Source organism: Vicugna pacos, chromosome 21 (assembly GCF_048564905.1).
Source record: "Vicugna pacos chromosome 21, VicPac4, whole genome shotgun sequence".
Classification (NCBI taxonomy): Eukaryota; Metazoa; Chordata; class Mammalia; order Artiodactyla; family Camelidae; genus Vicugna; species Vicugna pacos.
In genome coordinates this window covers 62,551-89,941 of record NC_133007.1, presented here as the reverse complement: position 1 = coordinate 89,941, position 27,391 = coordinate 62,551, and the positions used below count along the sequence as shown (strand labels likewise).

Genomic DNA, 27,391 nt, shown 5'->3' with positions numbered 1-27,391 from the left:
GCAAAGAGCTGACTTCACGGTGTTCCTCCCATAGCTGTCCTTACCAGGGCCCCTGGTCGGAGGGTAAGGTCTCCCTGCGTCTCCCAACTCAGGCCCATCACTCACAGATGTGAATGGACCCCTCCTTCAGGGACCAGATATCCTCAGACACCGAGTCCCACTACCCTCAACTGACCTACCAGATACTCACTGGCACTCACTCAGCACTGACTCTCTGCTGGAGACCACGCTGCACACTGCACAGTGTATCTCACTGGATCTCCACAATAGTCCTGGGAATTGGGTACATCACTGCTTCAATTGATTAGATAAATTGTTTCACTTCCTTGCGTGCGTCATTCAAACTGACACGGCTACTAAGCCACAAGCCTGGGCCTGAAAACAACTTGAAAATTGGACACTGCTACACCTCGCAGCCACCCTACTCTGACTCATCACATCATCTCCTGCCAAGCCTTCTAAATGTTTCCAAACATTCTAGAAGACAAATATGAACTATGAGAGCACCCCACTCTCCTACTTAAAATCTGTCAATGATGGTTCACTCCCCTTAGGAGAAAGCCCAACCAGGCCTGAGCACAGCCTAAGGCCCCAGCATCCGCTTTCCCTGCACGGCCGCGCCGCCTCACCCACCACGCAGCTCTACACGTGCCGTGTCTAGGACAGGGATGCTGACTCCGCACAACCCAGGGCTTGTCTCACTCGAACAATGATCACCTTCTTCAGTGTTCATCTTATTCATTGCTGACTCTCACAAAAATGTTTTCTCATGATGAATCAATATCTTTCCTTACAACTGCCCATCATTAATAATGAGCTCCCCCCAAAAGAGAGAAGACCTAATTCTCAGTCTCCTTATCTGTAAAGTGAGAATAACAAGGAAATATGTGAGGTTTAAAGAGAAATAATATTCATGTGAGGCTGAGGGACAATTCCATCATACAGTAAGCATTCAATATGTGCTTACTTACTATTAATAAGAATATATTGCATTCTAGCAACCTTCAATCAATGTTTTATGACTTTGTCCAACAGACTACTGACAAACTGTTGGACGAACCACTTTGAGCAGATCAGCACAAGCATACTGGGATAGGTAAGTGCTGACTCCAGTTACAGCTGCAGCCACCCAGCACTACGGGGCAGGGGCAGTTTGCTCAAACTCTTACATGTTGCTTGAGCATTTAGTTCTCATTATAGAATAAAGACAGTTGTTCTTTAGTCAAAGCTCCTGAAACATAAATCTTCAAAGATTGATGCAAATTAGGTTTCAAGTACAACACTCTCACTAGAATTTATTTGAAAATTATAGTCTTAGCTACTCCGCACATCAAAAGGGCATAATCTTAATGTATCTGACTAAATACACTGAAAGGGTTGTTTAAAAGTAATTAAGAAGAAGCCATTCAGAATAAGCTCTCAGTATCATCTGCACAAAGACCCACCCAAGGGTCTCATTTCTCACTTCCACATAGGTGTTTTCAAGTAGCTTACCTTGGGTCTTGGTTTCTTATAACACGGGGCGGGGAATAGTTGTGGATAGATTTATGTAGCAAATATATTCCAAGGGTATTTGTTGTGAAGGAATTCTACAAATAAGAAGATTGATACATAGTCCCACCCATAAGAAATTCAGCCTTTCCATTTACAACAGCATTAAAAATAAAGTGAGAGATACATTTAACAAAAATTTACAAGATTTGTACATTGAACTTTTTGAAGTATCACCAGAATAAATTTTAAAAGATCTACATATATGGAAGACATCCCATTTTCATGGAATGATTGATAATATTATTAAAAATGTTAAGAATCCTCAAAGTGAACTATATATTCAGTGGAATCCCTATCAAAATTCCAGCTGACTTCTATGCAAAATTGAAAAACTGATCCCAAAATTCACATGGACGTGCAAGGGGCCCAGGACAGCAAAAACAACCTTGAAAAAGAAGAGTAAAGTTGGAGGACTCACTTTAAAGTGTACTAAAATGCTATAGTACTAAGTCAGTATGATACTGGCATAAGTTTGGATAAATAAATCTAAAAGACACAATAAAAACCCACGGGGAAAAACTTACATTTACAGACACTTTTCCACTAGGGGGCCAAAAACACTCCATTGAAAGAATAGTCTATTCAACTAATGGTTCAGGGACAGCTGGGTATCTGTAGGCAAAAGAATCAATCTGGAATCTGAACACCCATATTTTATATAACAAATAAAATTAATTCAAAATTGATCACAGACAGAAATGTAAAAATTAAACCTATAAACTTTCTAAAAGAAGACACAGTATAAATCTTTGTGGGCCTAGGATAGGCTTTGGTTTCCTAGATACAAAACCAAGAGCACAAGTGATAGAAGGAAAAAGCAGATAAACTGGACTTCATCAAAACTAAAACCTTTTTCTTACAAAGGACATCATCAAGAAAGTGAAATGACAGGGGAAAAGGGTATCTCAAGTCAGAGAGTGCGTGCTTTGCAAAAAAATAAAATAAATCTTTACATCTTACTACCTCCCTTGTAAAGAAATTGTTTTAATGTTTAAAAAAATATAGTTAAAGGACAATGTGCAGAATAGAAGAAAAATTTTGCAAAGCATGTATCTAATAAGAGAGTAGTATCCAGGATATATAACGATTGCTTACAACTGAACAATACAAAAAAAATACACCCAATTTTTAAATTTACCACGAATTTAAATAGATATACAAATGGCCAATAATCATATGAAAAGATGCTCAGCATCACTAGGGAAGTCAAAAACAAAATGAGATCTCATTTTACACCCACTAGGATGGTTATAACCAAAACATGGACAATAACAAATGTCGTTCAGGAGGCAGAGAAACCTCATATGTGGCCAGGGGAAAGGAACAATGTTGCAGCTTCTTTGGAGAAGTCTGGTATTTCCTCAAAAGCTTAGAGTTATATGTCTCAGCAATTCCACTCCTACATATAGAGTCATCTCTCAATATCCTTGGGGGGTTGGTTTCAGGAACCCCACACCCTGGATACCATAATCCAAGGATGTTCGAGTCCCTTTACAATCAACCATCTGGATTCATGTAGCGGAAACTACAGATATGGCGGGGCAAATGTACAGCCAACAGAATGAAAACATATTCTCATAAAAAATTTCACATCAATATTCATAGCAGTATCATTCAGAGTAGCCAAAAGTTACTAACAATATCCATCCATCAATGAACGGATAAACAAATTTACCAAGAATAGGCCCACAAACATTTGGTCATTGAAACTTTGACAAAGGAGGTGAGAACATACAATGGAGTAAAGACAGCCTCTTCAGCAAATGGTGTAGGGAAAACTTAACAGCTGCATGTAAATCATTGAAGTTAGACTACTCCCTCACAGAATATACAAAAATGAATACAAAATGTGTTAAAGACTTAAACATGTAGACAAGACACTATAAACCTCTTAGAAGCAACCATAGGCAAAACATGTGACATACATCTCAGCAATGTTTTCCTAGAGCAGTCTACTCAAGCAATAGAAAAACAACCAAAAATATACAAGAGGGATCTAATTAAACTTACAAACTTTTGCACAGCTAAGGAAACAGTAAGCAAAACAAAAAGACAACCAACCTATGGAATGGGAGAAAATATTTGCAATAAATGAAACTGCTAGGGGCTTAATTCCCAGAATATGTAAACAGCTTTTACACTTAATAAGAAAGAAAAACAAACAATTCAATTCAAAAAATGGCAGAAGTCCTAAAGAAACATTTCTCCAATGAAGACGCACAAATGGCCAGTAGGCACATGAAAAAATGTTCAATATCATTCTCAGAGAAATGCAAATCAAAACTGCAATCAAATATCACCTCTCACCAGTCAGAATAGCCATCATTGAGAAGTTCACAGACAATAAATACTGGAGAGGCTGCGGAGAATTGGGAACCCTCCTACACTGTGGTGGGAATGCAGTTTGGTGGAGCCATTGTGGAAAAATGTATAGAGGTTCATCAAAAGACAAAACCTTGACCTCCCAGATGACACAGCAATCCCACTCCTGGGCATATATCCAGAAGGAACCCTAATTAAAAAAGACACCTACACCCCAATGTTCACAGCAGCACTATTTACAATAGCAAGACATGGAAACAACCGAAATGTCCACTGACAGATGGCTGGATAAAGAGGTTGTAGCATATTTGTCCAATAGACTACTATTCAGCCATAAAATAATAATAAAATAATGCCATTTGCAGCAACATCAATGGACATGGAGAATGTCATTCTAAGTGAAGTAAGCCAGAAAGAGAAAGGAAAATACCACATGAGATTGCTGACATGTGGAATCTAAAAAAAAAAAAGAAAGAAACAAAAAAATAAACTTATCTACAGAACAGAAACAGACACAGAGTCACAGAAAACAAACTGTGGTTACCAGAGGGGGGAGGGTGTGGGAAGGAATAAATTGGGAGTTCAAGATTTGCAGTTACTGAGTATGTAAAGAATAAACAGCAAGTTGATACTGTATAGCACAGGAGAATATATTTAATATCTTATAGTAACTTATGTTTAAAAACAGTATGAAAATGAATGCAGGTATGTCCCTTTTTAACTGAAGTCTTGTGCTGTAGACAAGAAACTGACACAACATTATAAACTGACTAGACTTCAATGAAAATATTTTTAAATAGACTAAAACCAAAAAAAATGGAAAAGGATATTATCAAACAAAAAGAATAAAGTACTGATTCAGGCTACAATATGGATGAACCTTGAAATTTTATGCTAAAATAAGCCAGACACAGAAAGCCAAATAGTGCCCTATAAGGTGAACTGTATCTAAGCGTTTATTGTACTACTGTAAATTTTCCAGAGGTTTGAAATCTATCAATATCAAAATAAAATGTATTATGCATTAAAACGCTTCCTCACAGAAGGGCTTTAATTATTAAATGCAGAAACGCATATAAAGCTCTTGGAAAAACAATTTGCACTTCCACACACAGTCACTGCTGTCACTGCCACTCAGAGGGTGGTGACAGCGCTGATGAGAGCTGCCTCCACTCGCTCCCCTGCAGAAAGGAGTGAAGGCCTGAGCTCTGACAGGCAGGGTGAGCGTGAACCTGAGTCATACACAGCCACGTTCCAGACTCTGCGTTACCCAACTTTCTTATACAAACTGCAACATGTAATGTAAACACGCTAGAGGGATGTATCTTACAACACAGGGAATACAGACAATGTTTTACTGTAACTATAAATGGAGCATCTATTGTACACCTGAAACTAATATCATATTTTAAATCAGCTATATTTTTATGAAAAATTAAAAAATATTTTTAAAATGTTATCACTTTAATATTCAATTCGGTTTTTAAGTTACTACTAAACAGCTCAGAATGTATAAAAGCATTTAATTGTGCTGTTTGCTTACATATTTATTTACATTCAGCCTCTTGCTAAAAGAGAATTTAAACAATTCTGTTAAACACAGCTTAACAACCATAACAACAAAAAGGCAAAACTGAGAGTGAAGAGAAAATGAAGATTCAATACTTAAATGAAACCAGGGGGAAGTAAACTCATAAAAATGGATTCCATGAAGTCAGGGCAAGTGTTAAGGCTGACTAGAAATTCAGCTGTAGGATTCTTGGCAGCAAAACCAAAAAGAAAATGATGATGGGGCGGGTGGTAGAGCGTGTGCTTAGCGTGCACGGGGTCCTGGGTTGAAGCCCCAGGGCTTCCACTAACAGGTAAATACATCTAATTAACTGCGCCCCTAAAAGATCACCAAAGAAAAGAAAAAGAGAAATTTCTTTCCCAAAGAACCCTGATATTAAATTTGGATTAAATATTAAAAAAAAAAAACAAAAAAGAAAAATTCAAAAGATAAGTGACACTGAAGGAAAACCACAGCTGGGCTAACAAGCTAAGTCACAAATCAAAGTGTGATAAGTGTCGGTTTCCTGATCTAAGTTTTGCTGGGTTACCTGGTAAATCTGAAGTTTAGTGTCAGTTTACTGGGCTAATAAGCTAACCCGAAAATCCAAGGTCAACAGTTGTCAGTAACGTGATCTGTTCCAAATTGATAAGCTTCAGTGTACTGATTCCTTGCTTTTTGTTGTTTGATCCTTATTGTGTAATAGCCCCATACTTGTAATTAACCCTATAAAACCTCATGTGCAAGTCTTGGAGGTGCTCAGAGCTTTGGAAAAGAAACCCCTCTGAGCCCGCCAGCGTAATAAATCTCAGTACTCCAACCCTCTGTGTGATTCTTATTTCTTGGCTGGCCTTTTGTTTCCATAACAACACAAGCGATAATGCCCGTGAGATAAATCTGGGGAGGCTGCTGGTAAGTCCACATGTCTCACGTGGGAAAATCTGAAACATCCTTCTCACCACTCAGAGTCATCATAAGCCCACACCACACCTCCTGCCGTTAAATGCAGGAGCACGGTTAGGGCCCGGCCTTTGCTGTCTTTGTGTCATCACAGTGATACAGGATGGAAGGGGGAAGAGCACAGCCATTCAAGGAAGGCCGCAGCAATTGACATCAAAATGGTGAAGGATTCAACCCCCAATAGGCCTTGAGGCTCAGGATGAAGAGATTTAACTTCTAGCAGATCTTGAGATTCAGTAAACATCCATTGTAATAGTAACCTTGTGAATAACATGCCCCAGGCACCATGGCAGTCCCAATGATAGCCACAAAAGGTCAAAGGGTGGGAAATGGCCAACTCCCTGGGAATCCTAGCCCCTTGCCCTAAGGCTGGTCCTTCTACTTATTAGCATATGAAACCACCAAGCCCAAGAAAACAAGCAACACAGCGCCACCTCGCGGTCACCACTCTCTGTCCCTCTTTGGAGAAGACAGACCTTCTGTCTGTGGGGTGTGTACCTACTTCTAATCTGTGCATGAAACCCCCACACCTCGTGACGTTTCTCTTGCATTTCAATGTATCTGTCTGAATATATATACCTTTACTCAACACTGGCTTGCTCTTGAATTCTTTACTGCATGAAGTCAAAGAACAAAATCTGGTGGGGCACATCCCAGGGGCTCAACGAAAGCCTGGGACACAGCCCTTCTCATGCCCAACGTTTTTTATTCTTGTATCAACAGGACTGGGCTGTGAAGTGAGGTCTGAGGCCCCAGCTAAGGGACAGAACCAGCTTCCAGGGTTCCAATTTGCGGGCAGCCTCTCCCCCAGCTTGGGCCTTGGGGTCTGCCCGGTTCTCTGTGTTTCTCTGTTGTGCTGACTCCCCAGCCATACAGCGTACTCCTAGGCCTGTCCCCACAAAACCCTTCTCTCCAAAATACAAGCACGTCATGTCACAATCCTCTTGTTCAACCAGGAAATGTTCAGCCCACTTTTTTCCTCCCCAATAAATTACCCAACTGTCCTCCCTCCCATCACATCACTTCTTTCTTTGTGAGAACTCTGCACTCGCCACACCCCATCATGAACACAGGTGTCTTGCTGGCTGTTACCGAGATGTTTCTTTCTCACACAGCAAACGTCCTTTCACTTTCCCCTTGTTACCTTAAAAAAGCCTTTCCTGAGTCACCCACCCCTCTGATTATGAACTCACAATGTGCTGAAGTTGCAGTCACTATGTGCATACATCCCAGTTTTGGCTAGGTTTCTATCACAAGATCTTCATTAAGGAGCTGCATCAAGAAGTTATACAGGCTATTCTTACATCAGAGTGGAGGAACCTGCGAAAAATTTAAACGGCTTTGAAGAGAGTGTTAACCAGGGACAGAGATGTCGCAGGTCCTAGTCAAAAGTGTCATGAGGAAAAATGTTCTCCCAAGGCTCAGAGTGGCTTCTGAACACAGAATCCTCTGGGAGGAGGTGACAGGCAGTGATTAGGGTGGGTGATACAGGTTACGCTCCCCCAGCTGGGGAAGAATAGGTTTTTTTCTTGTTTTCCAAACAATTTCTTACTACCTTATTCTCTTATTGCCACATACCATTTCCTACGAATTAAGCATATCAATGTCAGTCATTTGGGCCACTTGGGAGAAGCTACACGATGCCATTCACAGGGATGGGGCATGACAGCCACACCAGTCTAGGTTGAAAGACCAGTGGGGGTATTTGCAAGGTAATCACGGGCATGCAGCAAACTCCCCAGCTTCAATGACCTCATCTCAAAGCTGGGGTCAATAAAACTACCAAGCAAATTGCATGAAGATTATGGAAAATGTTTACTAGGTAAGTGCCCGTGAAAGCTGCCGCTTAATGGGGAATGAGTACGATCAATGAGGCCCTGTCTACCTGCCCACACGCGCCCTGCCTTCCTGCCTTGCTGCAACAGCAGAACTTGTTTAGCTGAGATGAACACCCCCAGAGCAGCCCAGACGGGAAAGCTCCCAGCTCTGCACGGCGAGACGTGTTCCTTTCCTTCTCAGAGCTGATCACAGTTTGCTGTCGTATGTTTTTATGTTTATCCCTTTTGTAACTCCCTCTCCTCCGGAGTTTTTGCTCAAGCAGCACAGGGCCAGGTGTGTCTTGGGTCCTGCCGGATATTCTGGGCAGGGAAACAGCCAACTCCATATCTGGCTCTGGTGCTGAACGGAGAGAGCAGAAGGCCCAGGGGCCCATGCTGAACTGAGACACCTGCACCCAAAATTATGGTCTGACTTTGGGCAAATTACACAGTCTTCTTTACCCTGAGATTCCTCATCTGTCCATGAAAATAACTGCCCATGTCACACAGAGTTACAAGTATTAAAGGAAATCAACAAATTCACAACCTAGCCAAGGGGCTACAAGTGCATCCTCAACAGACAAATGCTGCCTTTACGGCTCTGACGCACGCTAAGCGGGGCGGCCCCACACAGTGAACACTGCTAAGTGCCAGGGTGTTAAATGCTTCATGTGTGCTATAATACTCTTTAGATCTTACAACAATCCCAGGAAGAAATGAATATTATCATGCCCATTTCACAGATTCACCAACAGGTTGAGAGTATGCATTCTATTCCAAGGCCCTATGGTGAAGAAATGGCAATTTAAACCGGAATCTGGGCCCAGGCCTTGGCTCCATCTCTCTCCCATCCACCTGACCACTTGCCTATGAATTCCACCTGTCCAATATAAAAGTTTGCAGCCGGCCATCTCTTAAAAGTAATGTGTGCCACCGTTTGTCAATGTTGTTTAATTACCATAAACTGTTCTCAGAAACCACTACAGTAAAGAAAGTTGGACTTAAGGAATTCTGCATTGCGTTCTCCTGCAATGTGCAGGATCCCTTTCCTACACCTCCAAATCCAAGTGTATGCTTCCTCCATGTTTATGTTTGCACACGGCTTATTAAAGCAGAAGGTATCTGCAGTAATTCCATCTCGGTTGCTTTCCAAGTTTGCAGATTATCCATATTCGGTCTGTGAATGAAAATACTACAATGTGAATGAGAATACTGCAACCATGTCAGTAAACAAAGAATACTGATACCAAGTCATTAAAGGCTTCTGCCACTCCCCGGCGAGGACAGGCCTGCAGCCCAGCCACTGCAGCAACTCACAATGGTGCCCTCTGAGCAGACTCAGAATAAGAAAGGACGGGCTACTGGCCCGAGATAGCTAGGTGCTTGTCTAAAAAATGAATTCAGTGAGTCCTAATATTTGCTTCCTCCCATTCATACAAAATCACTAAATTCTTGAACTTGAGATACCTGGCTTTCTTTAGATAACAAGTAATCTTTTATTGTTCCAACAACCTGGTCTTTGTTGTAAAGCTCCTATATATCCTAGCTCTTCCTCAACCTCTTGGGAGCAGTCCCTCAGAGAGTTCTGAGAGACGGTCATCCTGGCTCGAGTCCTCCCGCCAAATAAAACATAACTCTTAACTTTTAGGCTGCACGTTTATTTCAGTCAACAGTTTTGGACACCATGAAGCACCACAGCAGATTTCTCTCCACCTGAACTCTCCAAGTAACCGGAGCCTTGGTACCAGCAGTGGCCCTTTGTGCTCATCCGCCTCCTCGGGGGGTCCAGATGAATTTGGCTGAGTCTCTCCTGGTTCTCAGATCTCACATATTGGTTGATGATCCTAAGTTTTATCTGGCGGTGTATCCAGGTACGTGGCCCTCCAGTTGAAAGAAACTGAGGTGAATTACCCACCCAGTGGAGACATCCCGAGTGGGTCCAAGTTGAAAGACACTGGGTTCAGGACTGAGTGGTTAGGTAAGAGGCTGGTCTAATGTTTTCCTCAATTTGGTTACCTCCATTGAATTTTTCAGGATAAAAGTAAAACTCTTATGAGGAAACTTTCAACTCCAAATTTTGGACCATCCTCCTGGCTGGTAACAGCATTCTCGGGTGACAGGGAATCTTCCAGGAGTGGTAGACACAAAGACTTCATGCCACAGAGTTGTCCCTGTGGGAAATCTTACTAGCAAATTTATTCTGAGAACCCGACCTTACAATGGGGAATAGAACTTTCAAAAAAAAAAATAAAGAACAGAAAAGAAAAGAAAAAGAAATGACAGATTGCCAGTCTCCAAGTAAAACCCCAGCCAGATTTATGTACATACAAAACTTACAACATTAATTGGGAATAAGAAAAAAAAAAAACTCACTCTGGAAATAACCAGGCCTGATAAAAACATTTTTTGGCATTCTGAACTTATAAAAACAAAATCCCCTTTAGTGGGAACTTGGATTTCTCTTCCTGTGTCCTTGAAATGTAAACGTTTTATCTTTCTCTGGATGTTTTAAGTGTGTGCATGTAAGTATATATACGTTTAGTTTAGTTTTTAAAGGAAACCTTGGACTCTGCCATACAAAAGGTTCAAGTATTGTGTACATACGGTGGCCACGCAAATAAATTGGGATTCTAAGCAATTCTTTGATTGTACCAATTTTCAGATATTTTGCCATCTTAAACTTTGTTGCATCAGCCTGGACCACGAAGGCTTTAAGCTTTTGGAGAGTAAACCTTTGAATTTTATTTAGGCAACACCCCGACTCTCATGTGGAAGGGCCTCTTCATCTTATTGGTTTAAAATCACTATATATATATTATATTTGTATATAAATTGACGGCCATATGATGGATTTTTTAATTTGGAAAAACTTTTTAATTGGTGAAAGTTTAAAGAGATCTCATTATAAACGGCTGTTTTATTGGTACCTATTAAAATAAAGTTTAAATGCAGAAAAATACATCTAATGGTTAACCTAAGAACTCAGATATAAAAATATAACTGGTTTGAAAAGCTACATTTTTGTTTTTCCTTTCTGATAAATGTTTCTAGAGATGCTAATAAAAACTTAGTATAATTAATGTTAATTAGGTTGAATAACTGGAAAAAGGATTGTAAAAATGTCAAAAAAACAGATAAGTGGCTTATCCCAAAAGGATAAATATTTTTATATGGTTATTTTGAATGAGATAAATAAAATGGACATTTTTGGATTTACATACAGGGTTTTGATACTACACTACGTAAAGTTAAAAAAAAAGGGCCAAAGAGTTCACCTACTCCCCCCCAACATTAAAGTTCAAACAAGTCCGTTTTATTTACCACAGTTTAAAATATATTTATATGTAGACTGAAATACTTGATCAAGGATTGGGACAACAGACCAATTAATGAAATTAAAAATCGAGAAGGGCCTAAGCTCTTTGGCTGAAACTTGGGCATCCTAGAGACTTCTATAAAATTATATACAATGTACACCCACAAAAAAAAGGTTTCTGTCACTCCTTCTAGAAATAAGAATTATTGATTAAACTTAATAAATATAAAAATTAAAGGTATAAGATTTAATAAAATTGAGATAAAAGTTTGTGAAATTGGTATATTTAGATGGTCTTTATATAAACCTTTTGCTTATGTTGTGGGATAGATATGTTTCAGTGGAAAAACGCTTCCCCTTCTTGGTATTATAAGGCTGGGCACATGTCTGTCCCTCTGAAAATATTAATTGAACAAATTAAAGGAAACCAATATAGTTACGTGAGACGTCCAATATAACGTAAATCTAAAAAGTAATTTGAGTAGCTAAAAAAAAAAAATAGGTTTACCCTGGGTTTAACTTATAACTCAAGGAAAAGAGACCTTAATAAATGTCTTATGCAAGCTTTGGAAGACAAAATAAAGAAAACCTTAGTTTTAAAACATGGAATTCTTTGTTTACAGCTCTTCTCACTGATACAAAAATGCCAATTAAGGAGATAAAATTGGGTCTGGGTGACAGAGCAGTTATCTGGGGACCTGGAAGAGAGTGTCTTTGTCTTGCAGATCAGAAATATAAATACAACAAACAGTGACCTAGGACTGAGCCTAATTAGCTCAACAAAATAAAACTTGAGGCCATGAAATTTTTGGCATTTTAGAACTCAGAACTCTGACGGGTCCTTCAGACTTTGTGAGGAAATCTTAATTATCTGTTTCATAAATAGTAAGCCTTAGTGATTTGAGAAAGCAAATTCAGCTTACTCCAACTATTATTATAAATATAAGTAAGTTTTAAAGTGAAGCTATGAGATCTCTAGCTTTTGTCTGTTTATAAGCCTGCATACAGATTATAGAAGTGAGATATTTCTACTGCTAAAAAAAAAAAATTTCGAAGTCAAAGAGCTCTGCTTAATTGATGTAAAAATATAAGAGCTTAAAAATTAAGTATTTTTAAAATAAAAACTTAACAAATTGACTTTCAGTGTCATGTGAATTGGAAAATATTCAATATTAAGGTAATATTTGATATTGTTTAGTTTAAGTATGTTCTAATAAATATAGACATCTTTAAAATCATCCATCTTAACTATAATACCTTTACTGTACCTAGGTTTAATGAAAGTCAAACAAGATCCTGTTATATCTGTTGCAGATTTGTCAAAAAAAAAAATAACAATAATGTGCTGTGGTAAAATTTTAAGTAAATTAAATGCAAATGAGATGAGAGCTTTGGGTAAATATTTAAAATATATTTTTAAAATGTATGCTTAAAATAATCTCTAAATGTTTGATATCTTTAAATTCTAGAGTTGTGCTAAATTAAGTTAAATGACAAGATTTTATTAAATATCTATGCCATTTTCAGATAAAATGATTGAAATATGAATTACTTAACATTTAACTTTCTCTTACAGTGAAACTAAAGGTGTTTAGAAATATTAATAAATGGTTTGTGTCACACAGAAATAGTCTCTATTAGTAAGGGAATGATCTCAGTATCCTAGGAAAGTAATATAAATGCGTAAAGGAAGATGTAAGAATGGAATAATACTTTGTTAATGAAAAATAGTGACTTTCTCCTGAAGCTGGTTACCTCTGAATGGAAGACAAAATAAGGGACACACTAATATAAGTATAGAAAGCTGTGGAAGGCTTGTGGAAAAGGAACCCTGAGGAAAGTTTTGTACGTGGTCAGAATTGGCTAAGTTTAGAATCAAATTGGGCAACGTAAATGAATCTTAGAAGTTAGCTGGAACAAGATTAGATTTGGTTTTCTCTCTGTTAAGAGGAAAAAATTTTTTTAAAATATTAATCCACCTTCAGTAACAGATTGTAAAACTTCTTATACCACTTAGCTGATCTGTTCTGCCTTTACATTTGACATATTTTCTTGTTAATGAATTAGTACTACATTACAGTGATCTATATATTTATCTGATCAAGTGTTCTGAAATCTTTCAAAAAGCTCCCCAAATATAAAATTCTAATTAATTAAATAAAAATTAATTTAATTAATTAAAATTCTTTTAATCTCCAGTTAAGTTTGGGATGCTACAGAAGGCCCCTGAAACATCCCAAAGAGAGATTTTTAACTATAAAGTTTCATTTGGCATTTTAAATAACATGGAATTGTCAAATGAATCATAAAACTTCTAAGGTTATATTGAATGAGAAATATTATTAATATAGGTATTGTAGAAATTATATGGACTCCCTAAAATTCTGGTTTATCTGAAATGTTACCAGTGATAATTATGGGTATAGTGAACAGGTTTCTTTATTGATTATAGTGTAACGGTGTTTAACCATGCTTTTAAATCTTTTGTCATTTATAGACAGTTAATTGTTTTCTTCTGATGGTTTTGCAAAATGCTTTCTCTTCAAGGAGATTTACTGATTTCTAATAAATTTCAAACTACAGCACTGAACTAAACTGGGTAAGAAATTTTAAAGTTCTAATGAAAACTCTCATTAAAAGAATTAGTTACATGGGACTGATTAACCAGCTGAATATGGTTATAATTTTTGATATTGTTTGAAATACTACTGCCTTTTAACCTGTTTCCCAGACATAAAGAATCTCTTCTCCTTAAGCTAGTTATGGTTCACAGCAATTTGATAAATTATAACTATGTATACAGACTTGGAACAGTTATCTTTTCTCTCTATCTGATCCCTCAAAAGACTAAAAATACTTAGGTCCCCAGTGGCTCTATCAGACAAATTAGGGAGATCATCTCCTAAGAGATATAGGAGTATAAAGGTATTTTAAGGATTTTAAAGAGAAAAGAATTTACCTAAATCTGTAAGGCAAAAATCCATGAAAAGCCTTGACGTGGCTTTCTTGGCCTTAGAAAACCTTATTAACATTCTACCCTGAGACTCCGTATTAAAACTTCCAACACAGTCAATTTAAAAAGCCTATATGATCAAATAATCAGATTTAATTTGTAAAGAAATTAATCTTGATTTGGCTATATTTGAGAAAACTGAGGGTAACTTTAGAGAGAAAAAAATTATATTTTAGTCGATATTAAATTCTAGTTTTGTTAATTGAGGTCCATATTTACTAAGACACTTCCCAGATCATTCCTTGCTGTTATGTCACACTGCTGTACAGTTTAATTGAATTATGAAAAGAATACTCTAGGTTTGATTCTGAAGCTCAGTAATCTATCCTTGGGTAAAATTCCAATGCCCCATGACCTGCAGCCAGGGGATTATACATACTGCAACAGGCATGACTTAAAGAACTGTCCCCAACCTGAATGGAAAGACCCTTTTTCAGATACTCTTAACTAGACCATACACACCAAAGCTGAAGGAAACGGAGTCTCGGATTCATTTCCTATCTGAAACAGCCCCTGCAGTGCACTGGCCTATAGAGCGCTGCTCACCTTAAAACAATGCCCAAATGGAGAAAAAGCTTCCATACCAGGATGAGAAGAAGACGACATCTGAGCTAGACTGCTGACCCAAGACACCGGACCAGGACTGTATACCATTTACTTTGATAATTTCTCCAACCTTTGATTATGAACTACTCCAATTGTTAAGTTTATGATAAATTAACTATGTCTAGTACTTCTGTGTTACCTTGGTGGGTTTCCCTAATACAAGGCTCTAACTAGGTAGCCCTCAGAAACATTATTCTAAAAAGAAATCATAGTTCTGTTTAGGCCACTGTTGATCTTACAAGGTGGGAGATTTCAACTGGCCAATTAATACCTGCTCTGACCCTGACCATAAATATGAACTTTCTCATAGGATCAAACTCAGAAACACAAGCAAAATTTTAACCCAAAAATACAACTTCTCGACTATTAAATTCTTACTCGTGACTTTATTAACGTTACTAGCTGTATTACTTATATCCTGTCTATTTTATAAAATTGTTGTCTGTTACATTTCCCAATGTGTAACTAGGCCCACAAGATTCATGATGGCTAAACATCTTGAAGAAACAGATAAAATTTATAACCCTGAATAAAATAAATATAATAGTGTGATTCTAGGTATGGGAATGAGCAAAGAAGGTTAAACACTTCCTAGATCATAATAGAGTAGTAAGACAGGTGATCCAGAGAACTTTTAGTATGAACAGGGCCTGATAAAAAAAACTAACACCTTGAATGGCAACTCAGAAGATTCTTCACCTGAACTAGGAATGAGCCATCCTAGCAACGTGGGACAAAATTGGTCATGAAATGTCTCTCAAAATATTGGTCGAATTTAGGACCAAGGGGGAACACTGTGAATGAAAATACTACAATGTGCATGAAAATACTGCAACCATGACAGTAAACAAAGAATGCTGAATCCGAGTCATCAGCGGCTGCTGCCAACCCCCAGCGAGTACATGCCTACAGCCCGGCCTCTCAGCCACTCACAGTGGTGCCCTCTGAGCAGACTCAGAGTAAGAAAGGACAGGATACTGGCCCTAGATAGCCAGGGGCTTGCCAAAGGAATGAATTCAATGACCGAAATGTTTGCTTCCCACCATACATAGAAAACCACTAAATACTTGAACTTGAGATATCTGGTTTTCTTTAGATAACAAGCAATATTTTATTGTTCCAATTACCTGATCTTTGTTGTAAAGATTCTATTTATCCTAGCTCCTCCCCTACCTCTTGGGAGCAGTCCCTCAGAGTGTTCTGAGAGGCTGTCATCCCGGCTCGAGTCCTCCAGCCAAATAAACCAAATCCCTTAACATTTAGGCTGAACGTTTATTTCAATGAAGTCCCAGAATAGACACAACTCATCAATTCTGTAATGGAACACACTGAATCAGGAACCAAAAGCGTGTTTTAGTCCAGAAAATCTCCAGGTTCCTATTTCTTCCTGTCATTATACAATCCCTCCAGAACTCATTACTTTACTGTCTGCTCCTCTGGCAACCAAACTCAGAGAAGAGTCAACTCAGCAGAGCACCATGCTGGGGAAAACCCCCCGCAGAAGCACTGCAGGCTGCCTTCCCTCCCGCACGCTCTGCTGACCCTTGGTGTCCTCCGTGGAGACCAGGCCAACACAGCTCTTCCCAACAGCTGCAAAGTCGCACACGTTAAATAAATCATTTTATTTTATATGATATTTTACATATATACACATCTCTGAAAACAGCTTTGCCAGAAGCCCAAATCTTCAACATTAATCTGCAAAGGCAAATCAGGTCCCCAAGGGAAAACAAGTCTTAAGACGATGCTAAGGCCTCCAAAGTCCTCTCCACGACCATGAACCAAACTGCCTGCAGGTCTGCAGGTGCAGGAGGCTACATGTCTGCTTTTAAAGCAACCCCTTTCTGCCCTCGGGTGCTACAATGCCCTTTTATGCCCTCCCATCACAGGGCAAGAGCAGCCGCTGCAGAACCTTGCAGGGCAGCACTGACAGGACTGGACAAAGGGGATCAGAGCTAAACAAAGCATTCTGATGACACGAGCTTGTCACTGTGTCTCTTTACAGATGTAGATATATATAGAGAGAAGTGGGGTGATATTGCTCAAAGTCACACAGCTAATAAGTGGCAAAGTATATAACTCTGCTCCTCCCTCCTGTGTGACGCCCAACTGGGACAACCACAGGGTTCTCTCGTGGCTACCTGAACAGTCTTTTCCTATCACTCATGACACACAATAGTGTCTGAACTTAGCCTGCATTTGCAGCATCTTTTCCCTCCAGTTTCTCAGGAACAAGGCTGTTCGGGCCTGTATGAATTCCGGCTTCCTGAAATCTCTGTGCTCAGGCTGGTCTTGCCTGTGCATCCGGCCCGCTGCTCAGAGGCTCTTCCTCCCCTGCAGGAGGACGTTTCTAATCTTCACAGGGACACAACCTCAGGGGAGCTCTCCTCTCGCCCTCAGCATGGCAGGTGTCCCAGGCCTCATCCCGAGCAGCCCCGTTAGGACGGTGTCTGCCCAGCTCTGCTAGTCAGATCAGCAGCCTCACTGCCAGGGATTATACCCAGGTCACACTGCAAACCTACTGCCCGCCTCACAGCCCCCAGCCAGCAGGTCACCTGGAAGTCACAGCAAGTGCCCCACCCAATCCAGAAGTCTCTTCTTTTGCCAGCACCACTGATGAATGGTTTCCAACCTTCGGTCAGTTTCGCACAAAACAGCACCTTCTACAGTGAAACGGGTGGTTTTTCTTCTGCACCTCATCCTTACTGGAAACGTAAAGGGAAACCAAAAGGCCTTTTCTCAACCCTTTTCTGATGACACCCTCCCACCCACAATACTCATATGCTCAAGAGCTTTGGATCCACATGATTTTCTTTCTCTTAGGCTATGTGGCTCAAAAAACTAAGGGATTCTTTCTCCTTTGAGGGTATTAGCACTCAGTTTCTTGGCTTTAATCTGTTTTTGTCTCTCTCTTCAGTGACCCTAGCAGTTGCCACCTCTTACTCCCTTCAGCAGCCTCCCTCCGAACATCTAGTCTAGGAAATCAGCTGTGATGAGGGGCACGGGGGCAGTCACAGAAGATGCAACTAAGGCACAGAGAGGCTACATAGTTTGCCCAAGAAATCACCTTGAACCACCAACAGAGTGTGTCACGTCCCTCTGTTTAACTCTAATGCTAAGCAAGTTAACTTTTTGTAGATTATGTTTATAAACAGATGAGGTATGAAAATACATACAAGGACACACATCAACTCTAAGATATTCATTAACTCCACTATTTTGTTTCTATTTATTTTATTTCTATTAAAAAATTAAGAACCCCTGCAGTCAATATAGCAAAATGCTACTGGGTTTTAAATCCAGAATATACAGGGGTTGTGTCATTACTCATTCTTGTATGTATTTTCACAAGACAAAATGATTTGAAAGTCTCTCTCCCCGCCCCCTACTCACTACTGGCTCTCACCAGAGCTCCCAGACCACACATCTAACAGCCTTTCACTTTACCCACAGCTGAACTCATCAGTTTTCCCCCAGAACTTCCTCTGCTGCTTTCCCTCCTCAGAACACAGCAGGACCATTATTTAACTCATTAATCCACCCAGAAACCTGGGCCTTACTCCATCCTACCTTCACAGAAATCATTGATCCTTTCCTCTTTACCATCTAAACATGCCTTCAATCTGTTCGCTTTTACCCACTGACCGTCCCACCGCTCAAGTGGAAGCCAACAACACTGCCCACCTGGACTCATGAGTCTCCCAAGTGGCCCCACAGCCACTCTCCCCTACTTGAGACAAATGTGATTGTGTCTCTCCCACGCTTTTGGACTCATTTCAGACCCACTGTTCTTAGAAGAAACTTCAATTTCTTCACCTGGTGAAGGTCTTTGCCATGAAACTGTCAGCTCAGGAAGGGCAGGACACACCCTCGTCCCTCGGCTCCACCATCTGGCAGAGCATCAGCTTGGGAGGATTGAGTTCTTAGCAAACTACTTCACTTATCCGTACAAATCCATGGTAGATTAGAAAGATTTTAGATGTTGAGCTCGACTATTAATTTGGGGATTTTGCACTGGCAACCTGCAAGTATATTTTCTAATTATTGTGTCTTCTTAAAACCATACCCAGATTAAAGGAGTATTTGTGGAATGTCTTCGGAGTAAAAGGGACTGTACTTTTACAGATTTTATGTTTTAAAATAGGAACAACCCGGACAGGGTCAAAAATAGTACCGCCTCACATGTGACAGAAGACAGGTGAGACGCATATAGCAACAGGTCACAAAGATGGTAAGAGCAAAGTTGTTTCTCCAACCCCCGAAAAAATTCCTCCAAGAACTGAAAACTCAGAAATTTGAAAGTAAAATACTATCATATAAAGAAAGAAAATAAATAATCCTCTTCATCAGGGTTTCTAGATCTGACTGCAGAGTTATTAGCAGGCCATACTGAATCCTAGCACAGAAAAATCAGATGGACTAGTGGTGAGTAAGTTCCAGGAAAACGGCAGTAACTCCTCCACTTGAAAGAGGACACACACTCACTTGTTCAAGGTGATTGTAAACCACATTCTGCAGAAATTCAGAAGATTCAGGCACCGCTTCTAGATGGTGATGACACGGAAGGACGGCTTGGATGCATGCTTCTAACTGAGTCACCGGCATTCTTACACTGCAGGGGGAAATGGAGGCCCTCAGCCAAGAGCACAGTTGTTCCTGTCATGTATCCCAGGCCGTGCCTCGGGGACTCAGTGTACTGTAGAAGTCTGGCCCCAGGTGAGGACCCGCAGCGTGGCCCAAGCAAGCAGGAGGGGCACTGTGCTTGAGAAATCCCATCCCCCATGGGGGCAAGAGGGGCTGGTGGTGTTGTGTGAACCTATAAATGCTCATAGAAATACACCTGCATACATTGAAGTGATAAAATTAAAAGTAGCAGGCTATTTAACAAAATTTCAATTGTCAGTGTTAATTTTACCATTCCATTCCGCTTGTCCCCTGCACTCTGAGACAGGCTTAGGCTCTCTCACACATGCAGCTCTGATGCAATAGTTGTGAAGTTATTTTACTTTGCTGCAAGTGTCTTCGCTCCCAGTGTCACTGTGACTGTCGTCTCTTAACACAGTCAGATATCTTCCTGGATCTCTCCCTGAGTTCCTTGCTCCTGCTTCTCAGATCCTGAGATAAAGAACAGGTGAAGGCACATGACTGGAAAAGTCAATGTGGACTTGACCAAAGTCCTCAGTGACCCCCTAGGTGAGTGCTGCCCACCCCTTACCTTCGATTCTCAAGGTTCTGCCCAGGGTGACATCCAGCCAGGAGAGAGTCCTGGGCCCTATTAAAAGCTGTGTGGCTTGGGTGCAGGGAAAGCTGCAGGAGCTGGTTCCGTAGCCGGTCCCATCCACACCTCTGCTCCTCTCTCTCCCGAGTCAGCGCTGCCAAGCCCCCAGGCTCCCTGAGCTTCTGTCTTTCTCTTCTACTCTACTTCAAGCCCTTTTCCTCTTCCTTTATTCCCTGATTATCCCTAGCTGGAGTGATTTTTCTATCATAGAATCTGAAAAAATTTCCTGCAGCTGAAAAAGAGGTGCCAGAGGTCAACGCGCATATGGTGGTTCCTGAATAGAGCCCCTGGTTAGGGGGACCCTCACCAACACTCATGGGGCATCAGGCATGTTGCAGGGTCGACCACCACCAACAAGAGTTTACTGTGACACCAAGGCACGCACAGCATCCCTGCTCACTAAATTGTAGTTGTAGTCCTTTATTAAGAAGCAAAAATAAAAAAATTGCTCATGTTTCTTACTAAAATTATTTATGAGGGAGAAAAAGAAATTGTAATAGAAAGAACAAATTTCACTCCATGTTAGATGTGTTCATTTGGCTTTAATTCTGTACCTTGTTTTCTAGGCTCAGACTTGCTATCTCTGCACCTTTTGTAAAAGAAAGTTGCCTTTAGCCTGAAATATCCAGGAGGGTCTATTCTCCGGGCTCTGATCTTTAAGGATATTTGCTCTTCTACACTTATGTATAGATGGCAAGTTGTAAAATAGTGAATAACCTTTCTTTTTTTTGGAGGTTTTATAGGGGCACCATAATTTGACCCACATGGACAGCTGCAGGAACAAAGGATTTCAAGGACAAACAATTCATACAGCAAGAAGTTTGCAACAACCAGCCACATCCCCGCCACTTTTTAGTATAAAAGGAGACTGAATTCTGCCCTGGGGAAGAGAGTTCTACTGGATAACAATATGCCATTTTCTGGGTCTGCCAGCTTTACAAATAAAGTCTCTTTTCCTTACTCCAACATCTCATCTCCCGATTAATTGGCCTGTCATGCAGCAAGCAGAACGAGTTTGGACTTGGTAACAAATTGACTGCCTTAGAGGTAGTATGTCTCCACTGTTTCCTCATTTCCAATATTTCACAACCTATCAATTTTATATGCTTTTTAACAACATGAACAAAAAACCTATTACAAGGAATTGATTCCACAGAAATAAAATTATTTCTACTCCTTCAAAACTTTTTTCTTTTCTATTTTATTTTGTTTTGCTTATTGAAAAGAAAATAAATTCAAATCTTTTTATTTCACGTATTTTTATAACTAGATATTGTAAATACTACAAAGATATTTAAATTGCAATAAAAATTGTTCATATATTAGTATAAAGATATATACACAATCAATGCAGATTAGGAAAGGAGTAGATATTTACTAAAAATCCACTGCACATCCAGTCTTTTACAAGCATATCCTGGAATATAAGCTCTATTATCCAGGGTCCCCCACCCCCAATCTCACTGCGGAGTCCCTTAGTAATCAACTACCAAGGCACCAGCATAGAACCATGAGAACACTATTTTAGGTATAAATGAGAGTATTAGCTCATTCAATTCTAAAACAGAAACCTTAAAATAAATACTGAACTTACTTACAGATAAACAAATTTGGACACAAAAAAGTACAGTTTCTCCCCAAATTCACAAAGATAATAACTGGTAAAGGCAAGATTTGAACTCATCTGCCTTGAATATAAAGCTAAGTTGGAAATCCCCTTCAACTGTGGAGGACCAGCAGCACAGCCTGTCACCCTATCTTTGTTCAGATCTGGCTTTAGACAGCCTGAGACAGCACCCCTTCCTATGGAACTCGAGGGCAAACAATAACAATAAGGATTTTATATTCAGTAGTTTCTTAGGTCTCAATTATATAAAGTGTCAGCAGGTCAGCAGAAAACTCTGGGAAATATGAGTGGGTCCAGAGCTTTTTGCTGATAAGAAACTCAATCTATCAGGACAGAGTGACCTTCCCATGAGAGGCCTCATGGACATAAACTAAAGGCAACTGAGCAATGAAAACTAGCAAGAACATGGAACTCAAGCAAGAAGGATCCTTACCATCCCCTGCCCAGTTGCCTCTTCACCTTTGTGGACAAGACGGCAGAAGGTCCATGTTCTTGTCCAAGTTACAACATCATGGATTCTCACCCATATAATATTACTACTCTATGCTGTCTTAAGTCATTTCCAACTAAAATATGATGACACCAATATCTCAGCGGAATATCTATGTCTCCACTTTTTCTCTTCTATTAGGAGACTATATCTATGGCCACAAAGCCGAAATTCAATTAAAAACACCATGCACGAAGCCTGGTGAAAGTCTGTGTAAGAGACATTGTTCTCAAGCTCAGTGAGTGAAAACTCAGAAAAAGTGGTCCTAATCCCTCTGCAAGTGGAAGGTAGCCTGACTGTGTGTGTGTGTATGTGTGCACACGTGTGTGTGTAAATCAAATACAATGTATTCTGGGATGTGCACAGATTTTTTTTATGTTACTATCATTTCATGAGGATGAGCCAACCTTTAAAGTAATTTGAATCTACTATTCTGAGAGAGTCTCAGGATCTTTTGGTGGAGGATGGGAAAGGGGAAAGGAAAGGAGGAAAGAAGTAAATGAAGCAAAGCTGTAAGTATACTGCTAGGGAAAAGCAAGACATTAATTTTGTTCCTACTTGCATCACACACAAATTAGGGACTGGCTTTCCCACATGTCTTGTCAAACACTGAGTTGCAGAAGAACAGGTGACAGCCCATTTCTCACTGAGCTTGTGACTGTACGTGGCATCTTATAGACACTAATTATTTAACCTGATCAAACAATCTAGCAGCAGGCTGTAATTCTCCTATTTTGAGAGATAAGAAAACAGGAAGTGAAAGAGGGTATATAGCTTGACAAAAGTCAGAGGACAAGTAAACTAAAGAGGATGAATTCAAACTCAGATCTGAATGCAGAGTCTGATCTTCCCACTCCGAGGGCTGGAAATTCCTTAACACACAGGGTCCCCAGCTCCTCTGCTTTGTTCCTGGCACCAAGCATTTCCCATGGCGATATTCTCCAATTCTCAGACACAGCACTCTGTGCAGCCAATAACCTCCATTCGACCTTGATCATCTACCTGTCACGCCCACCAGGCTTCACCAGGCAAGAAAGCTGGCTTTCAACTGCATACAAAGCCACCCCTGTTTTATCCTGGACTCTTCAGCGGCTTTTCCAGCATAAACACAGCCATGAAAGTGCTCACAGTTTGTACATGAGCCACACTACCTCTCTCCATCTCTGTCCCCACCTATACTACTTTGCTATGACCATTTTGAGAATCTTGGAAACAAATTTTTAAAAACAGAAAAGAAAGGATTCTGTAACAAGTACTTAATACTTACAATTTTAAATGAGAAGTTACAAAGTGAGTATTTACAAACCGATTCTGCCTTCCTAGGTGTCAGTTTTAACAGTTAAAATATACAATAGCAAAAAATTCTGACTTAAATAATTAACAAAAACATCAACAATAATCTGGAATAAACTCAAAAACAATGCCCATGTTGTACATGGAGGAAGTACAGGACTGTACTGTGGGGTAAAGTAAGAGGTGTGAAAGTAGAGACATCAACATTTTGTATGGAGGAAAGCAGTTTTGTAAAAATGTACGTTTTCCTATAGATAATTCAAAAGTACTAAAAAATCCCACGACAGCACTTCTTTTTTTTTTTAACTTGAAAAATTATATTAGAATTCTTCAGGAATAATAAAGTCATAATACTAACCAAGAAAATTTGGGATCGAAAAGAGAATCAAAAAATCGCACTGTCAGATATTAAATAAATGTTTACAATATGTAAGATATAGTGCTAGTGTAAGAAAGTAAGATTGATAAAAATAAACCATGAGCTCAAAAAGAGACTCTAGTGTACATAAGTATTCTTTACAGGTGGGATTTCAAGTTAAAAAGCAAAGAAGGAATTCAATAATTGTCTTAGGACAATCAGAGAATCCCCTGGAAAAAACAAATTCTATTCCAGTCATAATGACCGCAAGAAAAATTACAGAATGTGATGTGAATATTAGAAAGTACTAATAACAGCGAATATAATTCTTTGCTCATATTAATTCAACTTCTCTTCACTATAACAAGTACCATCATCATCTCCAACTTAGAGATTAAAAAAACCTACAGAAGAAATTTATACCATTATAAGAAAGTATTTCTAAGAATAATATCAGGAATAAAACCCAAAAAGAAGACATTTACAATCTTAAGATTATTTTGGGCCACAACAAAAATGAACCTACTGAACAAAATGAAAGGCAAAAAATGACAAGGGAAAGCTCTCTGATACATGTTGATGAAGACAAGGGGTTAATGTTCATAATATACATAGAGCTGTCACAAAGCAACAAGAAGCTGCCTCACTTAAATGTGTGCAAAGGACAAAAGAGATCATTCACTTTTTAAAAGTCAGATGGCTAATGAGTGAAAAATGCTCAATACCTCACTGGTCATCAAGTGCAAATTAAAACAATGAAAAAGTACTTTTGCTCATCATATTGGCACATATTTTTAAAAGATATTCTAGCTAGTGTCCATCTTTGAGAGAACAAACTGTGAGAGATCTTTTGGAGGATGACATGTCAATGGATATGTAAACTCTGAAAAACGTGTGTACACACAGGCTGAACTCCACATTTTGGAATCGTTTCATTTAGAAAAATTCAGTTCAAAAAGATGTACTTATCAGAGCACTTACACAGCACTGTTTACAATGGTGAGAAGAAAAGCTGAAGTGAAATCATATCCAGCGATAGAGAATTGGTTACATAAGTTATTCTACATCTTTTCATGCCCCACAGGAGAAGGAATTTCTAGATTCACTTGAAAGGAGCCTGTGATTTATGTAGTTGTCACATCCAAGGACTAAATTTCCAGAAAACTTAATGAAAATAATACTCATACAAGATCACAGGAATGTTTGTATAAGAAGTATGCCAGTCAAACACCCTTTCTGACAGTGGAAAATGGAGAAAACTTAAGTGTCCACCATCAAGACAATGATGCGGTAAATCACGGTGAGCTCTGGGCACTAAAGTTCCGGTGTTTCGGCGTGGTCCAAGGCCTTGTCCACAGTACGCTCCCACGAAAGGTGTCCTTACACAAGAGACCAAACCTGCATATCAGGAAAACCCTCTACTCTATCTGAAAGGACCGGGTGAGTCTAGAGGGAGAGGACGTCTGAGATATATACCTAAGTGAATAAACTGAGCTGCAGAAAACATATAGTATGGCCTTATTTTTCAATAAAGCATATATACACACACATAGACATAGATTTCTCATATACGTGTATGTATGTGTTTATTTATATGACATAGGCATAAAGGTCATGAAATATATACTCCACATTGTCAGCAGTTTTTACTCTCAGGAAAAAAGGGGAAGGGAAGTAGGGGACTTTCGGTACCACAACAGATCTCTTTTCAGAATTTCAGTTAAGTATACTTGGAATTTAAAAGTTTATTTAAGTCCAAAGTAAAATGGACGAGGACTCCACAAGACAGAATGCTATACTAGTCATTAAAAATCATGCCAGGGGAGATAGAATATTGTAGAAAAATGTGTAATAAGCCGAATGGAAAATGGAGGTCTCCACACAGTATACAGGCACACATTGCTCGCTGGTTTTCATGACAGAGGTAATACACACTGATGAAAAGAACAGAAAATAGATGTTAATGTGTTAATTATTATCTCTGAGTACTGGCACCAGGATAGATCCTTTTGACCCTTTTTTCAGACATTTATATTAAATACACACTATTTTTCATCTGAAAAATGCATTTTTAGATGTCTAGTACCACACATTGGAAAATTACACGAGTACTTACAGAAACAAATAACTAGGAGACACCGCAGCAGCGTCACAAAGTGTAGAAAGGGCGATCCTGAATAACACCACGCAGTTACATAAGGACCCACAAAGTGAGAGCACCTGCTGTAACAGGGCGCGGCCCCCTTCCATTTGTCAGATGTGTCTTCAGGGCTGAGGCAGTTCTGAGCACGGCCAGTGTCAGTGCTGGTGTCTGGATGGATGCCACTGGAGGTGAGGGCACCTGCAAGCCGAGAGGAAGAACAGAAATCATCCTCTGCTTTTTCTGTCTTGTTTCTTTGTTACTTTTTAAGAGAGGCGGAAATAAGATAAACTGGATCTTTCCTACTGAAATTTCAGTAATGAAACCATTTTTAAAGTGATCACAACTTATATTCTGCCTATGACTGTCTTTTCAACAAAGCATCATATTTATAAAATGTTAATTAACTCAGTTAATTAACTCCCTGTTGAAACATTCTAGTAAAGAGCATGAACTGCAGTATGTAAAAGAACCACACCTGCAGTGACTAGCTCAGCTGTCTTGACGGCAGTGCAGTCAGCCCCCACCATCCCGTGGCCCTGAGCTCCTGATGCTGGTAAGAGAGCGCGCTGCTGCCTCAGATGGAAAGAAAAGGTGAAAGCATTTTCTGAAATCTACAGCACTGACAAAGCATAACTGATAAATCCCAGGCTCCTTTGAGGCTGTCATTTTCCGTTTCTGGCCAACACCCGTCAATGAGCAGAACCACCCCATTCCCGAGTCATGGGACTCACGTGGGCAGAAGTTTTGGAGAAATTTCCAGGTATAGAATGTAAACCAAATATACATAAAACTCTGAAAAAGAAAAGATGCAATAATCTGATTTTGGAAGACACTAAAATATTCTCCTAAGCCTTAATACTTGGAAAGGCTGGGCTTCTACTAAGCCACTTATTTATTTCACAGCCAATGAGCATCTCCCACAAACCCTGTTTCCCTGTGTCTGCTGGGAGCTTCAGGCACATTGATGTTGTCTATCTTATAAGTCACAAGGCAGAGGCGTGTGTCTCACGCTTGCAACTCTCACACAGGCTCAACTCGTAGCCTCACTGTATGAACTTGGCCCCA

General features: G+C 39.6%; 1 protein-coding gene and 1 long non-coding RNA gene across 2 annotated transcripts in view; both read right to left on the bottom strand.

The window, feature by feature from the left end:
* The window catches only part of LOC140687907 (uncharacterized), a 125,232-nt gene that overhangs the window by 35,347 nt on the left and 62,494 nt on the right, over positions 1-27,391 (bottom strand). The window contains exon 10 of the mRNA XM_072945832.1: positions 26,404-26,524. Within this exon, the coding sequence (XP_072801933.1) occupies positions 26,404-26,524 (121 nt within the window). The remainder of the gene's footprint in view (positions 1-26,403; positions 26,525-27,391) is intronic.
* LOC140687910 (uncharacterized) lies at positions 7,624-20,612 on the bottom strand. The gene is made up of 4 exons (XR_012062539.1): positions 20,353-20,612; positions 20,053-20,252; positions 19,623-19,749; positions 7,624-7,705 (listed from the first exon to the last, which is right to left on the bottom strand). It is a non-coding gene; the product is annotated as an uncharacterized lncRNA (long non-coding RNA).